General features: G+C 52.1%; 1 protein-coding gene across 1 annotated transcript in view; it reads left to right on the top strand.

Annotated features, from left to right (window-relative positions):
- CCDC12 (coiled-coil domain containing 12) overlaps positions 1 to 11,754 on the top strand; it is a 44,704-nt gene that overhangs the window by 9,486 nt on the left and 23,464 nt on the right. The window contains exon 2 of the mRNA XM_009281024.2: positions 952 to 1,022. Coding sequence (XP_009279299.1) covers positions 952 to 1,022 — 71 coding nt within the window. The remainder of the gene's footprint in view (positions 1 to 951; positions 1,023 to 11,754) is intronic.

Genomic DNA, 11,754 nt, shown 5'->3' with positions numbered 1-11,754 from the left:
GAAGATGTCCCTGCCCACGGCAGGGGGGTTGGACTAGATGGCCTTTAGAGGTCCCTTCCCACCCAAAGTATTCCATGATTCTATGATTGTGCCAGTGTCTGGATGATGCAGAATGAGCCTCTTTACCATACTGAACACCCTGTTAAAGAGAAATCCGGTTTATGTTACTGCATGGTGTTTCTGAAATTAGACCCTTTGTTGTGCTGATCGCTGTTTGATTTCTGCCGGCTTGTTTTGCAACCTGTTAAAACGTCCAAACTGATTACTTGGGAGAAAGAAAAGGGACCTGTGCGAAGCCTGCTGACGTCCGCTCCCTGGACTTTTGCAGGTGATCTGCTGCGTTGCAAGCCAGCCGAGCGTGGGCTTGCTCACTTCCTAAGCTTTCATGATCTCTTCAGTCTGCCTATAGTTCCCTTCAACGCAATAATATCCATCCTTTCTTCTGGGTCTGGGAGCACGGGATTTAACTTCAGGTCCCTGCCGCAGTGACACGGTGAAGGCCTGCGGGGCTGCTGGCAGTCCTCTGTTTTGCTCGGCGCCCGGGGCTCCTTTTGCTCTGCCATTTAACGCGGGGTGGTAATTCAAACACGGGACGAGGCTTCTGAGCTCTGTTACTGATTGCAACGTGCCGTTTGCTCTCTGAATTGATGCAGTTACCAGTAATAAGGGGGACATCAGCGCTGAGTGGCGTGATCGCCTGCGAGAGGAAAATTAAATTTTCCTTGCCTCTTCTTACATTTATTTATCGTGCTATCTGTACCAGCAGGATACTAAAGGGAGAAAAAGGAAAACAGGCTTAATTTAAAGGTGTCGTAATTTAAAAGTCATTTCAAAGCGCGCCTTGCTGTTTTGTCTACCCTGTGCCCTCCGGGAGGGTTTCTGGGCTGCTGTTTGCTCTCTGGCATTTCCAGAGAGGCCAAGGCCTGACAGATCAACTTCTCCTTCTTTCAGAATAAGGACAGCGGCGAACGTGAGAACAAGCAGTTCAGAGAAGATGACGAAGAGGAGACCGTCAAGCACAAGTAATTACTTATTTATTCCCACTTGTCACTCTTGTATGTGTTGTTCAGGTGCTGCTCTCGTGTTTGCTAATTAGGATCTTTCCTTGGCTTCTAACATGCAATTTATTATCATTTTTTTTTAGTGTGAATCTGATCTCATGGTGTAAATGATCTGAGATAGGGGAATAAAGAGGGAAAGCCTGGGGCTGACTTGCAGCATTTCTGGGTGTAGCATGGGGAAGGTGGTGCCGTCGGAGGTGTCGGGAGCATTTAGGCTGCCTTGCTCCAGGTTCCCTTGAATTCAACAGCCGTTGCTGCATCTCTGTCCCCTGCACGTGTGTTGTTTTAAGCGTGGATTTTTTTTTTTTCCTCCCATGAATGGAGGCCTGTAGGGTACACGTGGCTGTTTAACTGCGGCCCACCGCTGTTCTCTCTTGTCACTGGAAAATGTGAGCACAAAACTAACCGAGGCAGGGTGTCACTCCTGGCAAGGACCAGCTGACTGTGCAGTTGGTTTCCTGCTGGTAAAAACACCGTCAGGCCTCCTTTGGAGACGACGGGGGGGTGCAGTTTGGTTTGAAGATGTGGGATGTGACCTTTTCTCATCGCTTTAGCAGCTAGAAACCTCCTCTGTGGGAGGTGTGCACCAGAGATGCTGCTGCAGACGAGCACGCGTGCTCTGCTGAGGAAGTAGAGCAAAATCCTCGCTGCTTCTTGGGACTAACTCCCGGCAGAAAACGCATCCCTTCTTGAGAACTGCCCACGTGGATTTGGGGCTGGGAGTGGTTCTGCAGAACCATCACTGACGCTGAACTTTCTTTGTAGGCGCCGTGGTTGGGTTTCGTGCCGAAAGAGGCACGAGGTCTGGGCTGAAGCTGAAACAGGAGCTAGAGATCTTGGAAATGATGATGAATAATGAATAAACAGCTCTTGCTTTCCAGCCCCGCCACTCGATACGCTGCGTGGGGAGGTGATGCAGCATGCGGTGGCCCGCTGACGAGGAGCATCAGGCCTGGGCTGTCTTTACTGCGCGATGAGCTGGCATCGTTGGGCTAGCAGCGATGCACTCCTGCTCCCAAAGTGGAATTCTGAATTGGTCTGCTAAATCTCTGAAAAAAATCTCTTTTTCTACTCCGACTGACTTTCAGGCTGGGGATTGCTTCTTTTTAACCGCTGCTGAGCAGCCTGGAGCGTATCAGAAGCGATGCGGTTTCATACCAAGTCTTCGGCGTCACTACTGTCAAGTTGGCAGATCACTTTTTCCACGAGCGCTTGTTCGTGAGCTCTCATCTTGTGACAGGTTCAGCAAAAAAAACTTCCCTTTGCCTGTGGGTGATGCCCTTGAAACTTCACCGAGGTTATATGTAGAGAGCAGAGGTGTAGAGCAGGAACTCCCATCTCCAGCCAGCTCTGTACTGATGCATGAAACTCCCCGCAGATGTGGGCACAGGGCTTCTCCTGAAATAGGTGGGAGCGATGCCTTCGGGGAGGCAGCTTTTGGGGCAAAAAGTTTCCTTTCCAGATCGATTTTCCTGCAGGATTCTGTAGCTCATTGTCCGTCTATCCAACCACGGCATGTTTTGTCAGGATCCAAACGTAACTTTGCAAGGCAAATTAAAGCAAGATCTGCTCTGCAGGAAATGTTTGAATCACAAATTTGGCTGAGGTGATTCTTAGCTTTTCTTTACTTGTTGAATGTCCTTTTTCTGTCGCCGGAATTGGGTGTGCGTTTTTAACGAGATCTTAGCAGGCCAGCGAGCCGATAACTTGATTTCGTCTTAGATTTTTATGTCCCAATAGTGTAGCTGAACTTTCTCAGCCCTTTGAAAAAGGGAACTGCTGTGCACTAATGCCCTGTCGGCTGGTGGCAAAAAGTAAGCTGAGATAATCCACCGGCGTTTACCCTGAATTTGGGAAACAAGAGGTCCTGGTAACTGAAGTCTGCCTTCCCTGCGAACCGCTCCCTCGCCCCAAACAAGCGTCTCAAGAGCTGTGCTGCTTTCTCATGCCGAAAACCGCCACGAGCACGACGTGGGGAGGGGAAATCTAGTGGTTCAATAAATAATCCTGCGGCCTGTATGCAGGGTTTAGGTGCACTGGACCGCCCCGAAAACCAGGCAGCACCCTGGGCTTTCGCTGCAGGCTGGTTCCTCCTCCATCCCTTGCAGCTGCACCTCCTGCGCCAGCCCGCGCCCGAGACCATCCTTTATACCCTGTGGGAAGGACAGAACCGCCGGGCGCTGGCTTTACTAACATTTTCTCGCTGCCTATGTGACGACACGCTTTTTGGCAGCTTCCTGTTTTTTTTTCTGATCGACTCAAATCTCCCCCCCCCTTTTTTTTTTCTTTTTTCTTTTTTTTTTTTTTTTTGTTCCTTGTTTTTTATCTTTCACGCTGCAAGCTGCCACCGCAGGAACAAGTGCTGACGAAGCCCTCCGCGAAAACCCTGATACACTCGCAGCAGTTTCAGCTCAGGCTATCTCTGATCTGAGCTCTCAGGGGAGTTTATATCTCTAATTGTGAAGAGCTCGGGTTATTATTATTTTTGCTTTTAACCAGTTACGCTTAGCCCACTGACCAGGAAACACCTCCCGCCACGGCGCACCCTGCGATCCGCCTTTGAAAGGAACAGGGTGTGGGTGGACTTTGGCCCTTCCGCCTGGTTCCCGCGGGGAAAAGCGGCCGGTTTGGGGCTCAGGGATCTTCAGGGAGAGCGCTGCGTAAAGCCACGGCTGGCTGGAGACTGGCGTTGCCACCCCGCAGGGAGCAGAGAGGCGTTGAGCTTTGTGGCCGCTTGCAGAGATGAATTTCTGGGAGGAGCTGGGGGAGGCAGGGGTTGGGAAATGCGATCTCTCCCCTCGCCGTGCACTTTTTTTACTCTTTTTTTTTTAATCTCTGCACAGAAAAATACAGCGGCGAGTCTGCTCAGTGTTGGCTTTAGCTTGGCAGGACAGCCAGGGCAGCAGCAAGGATGACTGCTGTGCGGATGTGCTTCCTTACATCCTGGAGCCCGGAGACCTTAATGAAGAGTTTAAAAAAAGCCAAAAAAACCAAAACGAATTGAAAAATTGTAATCAAATATGGGAGAGAGCAGTATTTATGTGTAGGCTGAGCTGAGTACATGTGGCGTGTTTGACCGACATCCGCGTGGACAGCTGAACCTGTTACCGCTGGTGGCTTGTCCTGATGGACACTGTGCGACGCGTCAGGCTCCATCACCACCCCACATCTCCAGGGACCGAGCGCATGTCCCCTCCGTTGGGGAAGTGCTTGGCCCACGGCAGGAGGAGGTGGGCAGAGGCAAGGCTTGTAGCGTCGTACCTTTTGCTGGGCGCTGGAGAAGGGAGAACAGGAGTTTAGATGGCTGAATCCACCTGGCTGGTAACCAGTGGGGTTACCTGGGGGAGACTTAGGAGCTGGCAGGATCTTGGCTCCCTCCTGAAGACGCTTGTGCCCATTTTGATGCAGTGCAGAGCCCTTCTCCCCCCTTCTCCCCTCCAGAAGATGCTGTGGACCTTCACTCTGGTTAGAGCTGTGCCTGTCGCGCTCTGGAGGAGATTCTGGGAGATGATCTACTTTTGCAGGGAAGGCCCCATGGAGCTTCAGCTGGTCTGAAGCCAGGCTGCACCCTCCTAACAGAGAGTGTCGATGTGTTCAACGGGTGCCTGGTGATCCCGGTTTTGCGTTGGGTGTCCCTCTGCCCGTCCCCCACCAAGGGTGAGCAGCCAAAAGTGAAACCCTGGCCCCTCCTACCCAACCCTTGGCTATGAGTTCCCAGCATCTTCCCAGCAGTCCACTCTTTTTCAGTAGTCGTTGCTGGGAACGCATCCCTGCTGTAACCAAACTACAGCATTTTGGGTGTTGATTTTTGGGTGCTTAAACCTCCGTCTGACCTGCCTGTGGGAGAGCTCTTGGTGTGGTGTGGGAGTAAGGCTGTACGTAACCCTGAGCTTACCTGGAGCATCTTTTTGCTCCCAGACCCTGTGCTGGCTCTGTGCTCAGACAGTGGATCTGAACGTGGTTATTGAAGTGCAGAGCTGCAGCAGCATTGTGCTTGGTACTGTTTTGGGGCCAGCTAGGGAGATGTTGAGGTCCTGTGGTCATCTAGATGCCACCAATGTACCTTCAGGGCCCCTTTTTTGGCTTGAGCCTCAAGGGCGGCAGATCGTTTCTGACCCACCACCAGCCAAAGAAGCTGGAGAAACCCCGTAAGAGCACGAGCAAAGCATGCTCTTGTGCCGGCACGCGGAGGAGCATAGCTGGGTGCTGCGGGCAGGGTCAGGGTTTGCACATCAGCCAGCTCCTGGTGCTGCATCACCAGGCTGGGTCCCGCGCTGCAGATCGAGTGTGGGTTTTGTCCCAGTCGTATTTACCGGTGTTGAAGTTGCTTGTGTCTGCCTGGAAAGGGCTCAGCTGCCTGGTAAAGCAGCGTGGGAGGCCAGACAACCTCGTGGCACCTGCCTGCGTTTGAAGAGCTTCTCTTGCAGCCCTCCTGCAACACCCAGGGATATGTCTCTCCCCATCCGTGCTCCCCCAAGAAGCACGTCCTGAGAAACCAGCTGCCTCGGCGAGTTTTGGGGGCTCGCGGTGTAATAGAGGCATTTGGTTTTTTGGCATTCCTCGAGTGCCTTTTGGCAGCTGCTCGGGGAGGAGGATGTGCTCTGACACGCTCAGCAATTTGAGTAGGAGCAGCCCTCTCCCAAGCAAGAAGAGATTGCTTCCTCGGAGGGTGGGTGCTGATGGGTCTCTGCCTCTGCTTGTTGCTTGCTCCTTTTCTGCCTTGGGCGAGGAATCTAGGAACGACGACAACAACTTTGTCCTCTTGATCAAACAACAGCTCTGGACCTCTGCGTTAGAGACGTCTCTATCCTACCGCAAGAGAGCGTGCGAGGAGAGCCTTGTCTAACACGGTGTGCGTTTGGGACGTGAAAGTAATTTCTTGGTTTCGAAGTCGGAGCAGATGCAGATTGTCTCGGCGTGTATCTCGGTTGCTGGAAAGGTCACTGCGTGCAACGAGGCAGCCTGGAGATGTACGGACCATGCTTTTGAGCCAGCCCAGCTGTAGGGAAGCCTCCAGGAAGGTTGCAGCAGGAGGTGGTGCACCCAGATGTCAAAGAGCAGACGTCAAAGCTGTCTGCAAGGGGACAGGCTGGGTAGGAAAGCGAAGTACCAAAAAAAAAAAAAAGGTTGTTTTTTTGTGAAATTAAGTCTGTGCCAGGATTGATGGGTGTTGCATAGCAAGTCTTGCAGTGCCTCCGGAGGGTGATGGTGCTGTAGAGTTCCCTCAGCACCCACGGGTGATCACGCAGCACCCTGTATGTGCCAGGTGACTTTGCAGAGAAGTGCGGCAGGTCGGGGCGGGGGGTGACCGAGGGGAGCGAAGAGGGTATAAGAGTCCAAGCCTGAAATCTCTGCCCGAATGCTCTTAACCTGGTTCTTTCCATGGGGTCTGCAGACAGAAGGAGGAAGAGTAAGCTTGTCAGTCAAACTCACTGTACAGTGAATTTTCCCTGGCAAAAAAATTAGGGGACCTGCATGAAAAGCTTGAAAATGACTTCTGCTATGTGGTTTGCAATTGGAAACAGAAAAGGGAAGAGGCACTTTGAGGAGGTGTGTTTGCTGTCACTGAAGAGTATCTGAGTGCTGCCTCAGGGGACACCTTCACCACATGGCCCCGCAGGTACCCCAGCGTCCCTGCTCCTTTCAGGTTCTTCAGTAGCTTGGCCAGAGCCCAGCTGCCTGCAACTTGGGGCCCAAAACCTCCTGGATTGCTGCTGAGGTAACCTGCTTTGCTGTCCTTGGCTGTCTGGCTGCCCTGTCCCTGCTCCTTCAAACCTTCTTGCCCTCATGGAACACATGATGGAGCAGAGGGGGGTCCACCAAACCACCACTCCTTCAAGGATTTGAGACCTCCCTTGTCTCTCCTGGAGCAGCAATTTCTTTACATGTTTGTGGCTTCCCAGGACCACTCAGGAGTAAGTGAATTTTGGAGATGCGGAGAAATAAAATTAAATTCTTGTGCTGGTTCCTCTTTAAAGGGCAATGTGGAAATCGTTGCCCAGGACATTCGGTTTCAAGCAAATTGGAGTGGCTGTCGCAAGTTGGAGTGGCTGCCCTGAAAACAGGGCTCTGGAGCAGCTTGGGAAGGTCAAAGGGCAGCAAATTCTCAAACCAGAGAATTTCTCCAGGGGTTTGGAGAAGAAATTGCCTGAAATGGCTGAGATAGGGTTGATAACACCCAGGACTTCCCTAAACTGCTTCCAAAGAATGGAAAGGCTCTACCGTAACACTTCAAAAATAGTTGTCTGGGATCTGGGTGTTGGAAACCACTTTGTTTTGATGATGCAGCAGAGGAAGTATCTTTTTTTTTTTCCCCTAGCTTCATCAGGTGCCTAGAGCCGACATTGAGGAGCACAAGAGACATTTAAGCGGGGTGATGTGAAGGGCTTGAGGGAGACCGAGAGGTGAAGAGCTGTGGAGGACACCCTCCTCTGATCCTGAGCAGAGTAAGCAGGGTCTGCAAACGCCGCTGGACTCCTGCCTTCTGCTAGTATCTGTCCTGCTGAGGTCTGCTTGCCTCTTTCACCTCCAGAAGCACTAAGAAAACCCTATCGAGATGTCCTAGCCAGCTTTCTTTGGCCCTTAGCCTTGTCCTCAGAGAGGTAAAAATAGGAGGGTGCTCTTGAAGCGGTCTAGTCGGTGCAGCTCCAAGGGACTGTTTTATGATAGTAACTATGGGAGCGGGGGTGCTGTGACATCTGAAGAAATCGCTGTTACGGGGTTCCCTGGCAAACCCATTCCCTGTGCTCCTGACACAAGGACATCAGCGTGCGGGCGCTTCACCAGAAGGCTTAAAAAGACCCATTCATCAATTGAAAACCGGTGTTTGCTCCATAAAGCCCTTGGGGCTGGAGGAGTAAAGCGAAAACTGACCTCGCAGACAGCTTTGAGTGTCCTGTGTTTTGCATCGAGATAGCTCTTTGCATTCTGCGCATACCCTGCATGCCGTGCCATTTCCAACCCGACTCCTTCAAAGAGAGGCTGACATCACTTCTTCTTCCCCCGCGAGGAGCTCCAGGCCCACAGTGGAAAGCAGATTTTAGGTATTCCTGACCCAAAACAGGGAACCTGCCACCCCTGACAGGCTTTTAGGAGATGCTGGAAAGCTGTGTCCGTCACTCCCCTCTGTAATCCTGCAGCTACCCCAATCCTCATGCGGTCCTAGGAGCTTCCAGCACAGACCTGCACCCACTGCCGGCTGTAAGGCTATAACCACCTCCATCCCTAGCAGTCCTGGCTCATTTGGGCTGAAATGGGCTGGGTAACACTGCACGAGGTGCTCGAAGGGGCAGGAGAGCATCTCCTGCGTTTGGCACGTCCATCAATTATAAGAAGATGCTGATAAAATCTGCTAGTGACCGTGCATGAGCTAGATCCCACCCTAAAACCAAACGGTTCAAACCCAGGTCTGGTCCGGGTGCTCAGTCCTTCCCGAGGAGCCCCCAGGAGCTGCACTCCCTGACCTGGCTCCTACATGCCCGTTCTGCCATGGAGCCCGTTGTCAGCTCTGGGGTTTTTTTTTTGTTTTCATGGGAAATTGGATAAGGAATCACTTGTAAAGTGCAGCGGGCTGTCTTTCTGGAACGCAGCACTAGAGGAACCGCTGGCACCTGAACTTTATTTAACCCGCCTCTGTGGAAGACCAGTAACAACTTCTACATATATATGTTCTTAACCCTTGCCTGCCTTTGAGTTACTTGAGGTAGCACCGCTCTGCTGCTTGTCTCTCTGTCTTTACAGATATACTTGTGCATAGAATAAGGGGGAGACAAATCTGCTCCTGGCGAGCGTGGCACTGCTGGGGCTTGAGCGTGGTGAAATCCCTGAGCCACCCCGAGGAGGCGGCCGTGGGGAGCGCTGGGCACCGAGAATTACCGGAGGCAGGTGCGAGAGCTGCTCTCGCCTTGCACAGTTAATTAAAGGGATCAATTTTTGTTTGTTTTCTCCTGGCGCTTGCAGTTATGCATGGATTTAATAAGAATCTGAAAGCACCGGTGCCGGGGGATCATCTCGCAGCGCTTCTCCTCTTCACCCCCACACATCAGCTGCTTCCCCTTCTGCCAGACCCGCGCCGCCGCTCGTCCCATCTGCGGCAGAACCTGCCAAGTTGCGCCTGTGGTTTTGTTTTTTTTAATCTCGTGGATGAACATCTAGCGAGCATGAGCACTGCTGGACTGCAAGGCTTTTGTTTGCAAGCCGAAATGGGGCTTCTCCGGGTGGGAAGAGTGTTGGGGAGCAGGTTTAAACTCCAATCCCTCTTCCTTGTGTGTTCCCCAAGCGGTGCCGAAGCCCTGCAGCAATGAAGGGCTGGACACCCTTCTTCTAGCAGGGACCAGACCTCCAGAGCGTGTGCCCCTTGAAACCTGGGATCCGGGAGCTTCTGCTGCAAACAGAAGACCTCTTGGCTCTCTGCTGGTTTGGCTGTGGCCGAGCAGCCGCAGCGCCCATTGCATGTTCAAAAATGATGATTTTAAAATATTGCTTGTCAAGGTGTAACGGTAACATCTTGCTAGACCGAAAGAAACAGCTTGCTTAGCTTGTAGCTCTCTTGTTTTAGGTGATCTGACCCTAGGGAGTCTGTGTTTGGTTCCCTTTCAGCTGCAAGTAAATCCTTCTAAATGCGAGCTGAGGAGACCAGAAAGTCTGGGAGATATTGAAAGCTTGCATTCTGCAGGGCCTGCCGCTTTGTCAGATAAATCCTCTCCAGCGAGCGTGAGCCAGCCTGTGGCCAGATGTTAGACATCGCAGCCTGATGTCCTATTACCTCCTGAACGAACTAGCTGCTCCTCTTCCTCCCCTGGCCTCCCAGGTTAGCCACAAAATCCTGCTAGGCGGAGATTGTCCGTAAAATCACAGAATAATGGTGATTTCTGTGTGCCTGGAGATGGCATCTCCTGCTGAAAAAAAAATAATCACTTGATCCTCCAAGATCAGCCTTCCTGAAAAGAGCTGCCTTTCTGGCTGGGGATTGATGGTGATCAGTACATGTTAATTTAATAAATCCCTCCTCCCAGGGCATGTGTGCGTAAAAAATACAGGTAAAACTGTGCACAGCAGCTTATCTTCATGGGGTGAGGGTGCTCTTGGCCTGGGGGAGGTATTGCAGCTACATGCTAATCTCTCCTGTGTTTCTTTTAAGAATCCTTTCTCCCAGTGCTGGGGAAAGTTGTTCCTGTTTCACGGTGTTGCACTGGTGTAAGGGCTCGGGGGACCTGGACTTGGTTACACGAGAAATGTCTGCAGGTCTCCTAATCTGCCTGGGCCCTGGTTTCCAGTCTGCTGGTCACATTTATCTCAGTTAGGTCTTGCTGAGCTCCAACCATGTGCTCCCACCACCTCCGTGGCACCAGCCATGGTGTGGGTCGGACTCTTTGCAAGCAGATTCTGCTGACGGAGAGGGGACGGGATGGCGTGGGAAGGGTAGGACCTTCCTGCTGTGCTCCAGGGACCTCCAAGGTTGGGTTTTTTTGGTGCTTCCCAGATGAGCGTGGCTGTCTGAGCACTGACCGTCCTCTTGGACTGCAGCTTCTTCACCCTTTATTTTGCCTCTCTTTGCTTTGACTGTAAGCCCTTGGGTTGGGTTGTATCTCACTTGCTTCTCTGTCAGTAAAGTCTAGGAGGGAAGTGGCCCCAGGTATCAGCTGTCTGCTGGGAGGAAAAATGATAATATTCAACCATTGATTTCCCTGCCTGATAAAAGTGCCTTCTCCTGTGTTTGCATCGGGGCTCTCCGTGTCTTCCTCTGCAGCGGCACAGCCACCCTCATCGCTGCCGAAGGCTTTGCTGACAGCTGGGGCAGGAGCATTGCTGGACAGCAAGTGCCTCAGTTTCTATTTAACTGATTAAACCCATCGACAGCCTTAAATGAGTTTAATCTACTTAATTTGCCCTGTGGGCTAGTGTACTGTTATATAGATCCAGCAGCCCGCAGAGCACGTTGTAGGCATGCGCAAGCAGCTGGAGGTGGGATGGGGTCCTGCGAGCTTGATTTTCAGGGCTCTGGTTTTGGAAATGCCTCTGCTTGATGCTTGCAGGGTTTGACCTCGGTGAGGAATCAGCCTGGGGGTGCACGTGCCTGAGGTGGTCTAATGGTTGTCCATTTGAGGCCCGAATTATTCGGGAGAGGTGTAACAAGAACAGCCTTGAAAAGGGGGAGAATTAGCATCTGAATATGGGGGAGGTGTGTGCACTGGGGAGAGGGCTGACGGCTGCCTCTTGAGCTCTCTTGGAGGGAGGTGAAAGGATGGGTGAACTTCTGGGTGTCGTTTGGATATCGCCGTCCCTGTCGCCGCCGGCTCCACCACCCATTTGCTCAGGAACCTGAATTTGCTCCCCTTATTTGCACCACGTGGCTGACCTGCACCCCTGTTTGTAGCACTTCCAGAAGTATCTCTGGTGCTGGGTAACCACCTTGTACCCTACTCTTTTTTCCCTGTCCTTCCTGCATACCTTCCTGGGATCTTTTTTTTTCCCTGATTGTGGATCTTTTGTGGTGTTTCCATCCTGAGTCCGTCACTGGGTTGAGACCTAAAAGGGAGCTGGGCTGAAGTTCAGGGCTTGGCAAGGCAGCTTGGGTCCATCACTAGCTGCCTCTGCTTGGTTTGCCAAGACATGGCCTTTATCGTGCCAGGCTCCTGGTTGACCCTGGCTTTTCTGACTTGCGTGGGTTGCTGCCGGCCCCCGCCCGCTGCCT

Source organism: Aptenodytes forsteri, unplaced genomic scaffold, assembly GCF_000699145.1.
Source record: "Aptenodytes forsteri isolate BGI_AS27 unplaced genomic scaffold, ASM69914v1 Scaffold52, whole genome shotgun sequence".
NCBI lineage: Eukaryota > Metazoa > Chordata > Aves > Sphenisciformes > Spheniscidae > Aptenodytes > Aptenodytes forsteri.
The sequence above is the reverse complement of the archived record's forward strand: the minus strand, read 5'-3'. Positions and strand labels throughout refer to the sequence as shown.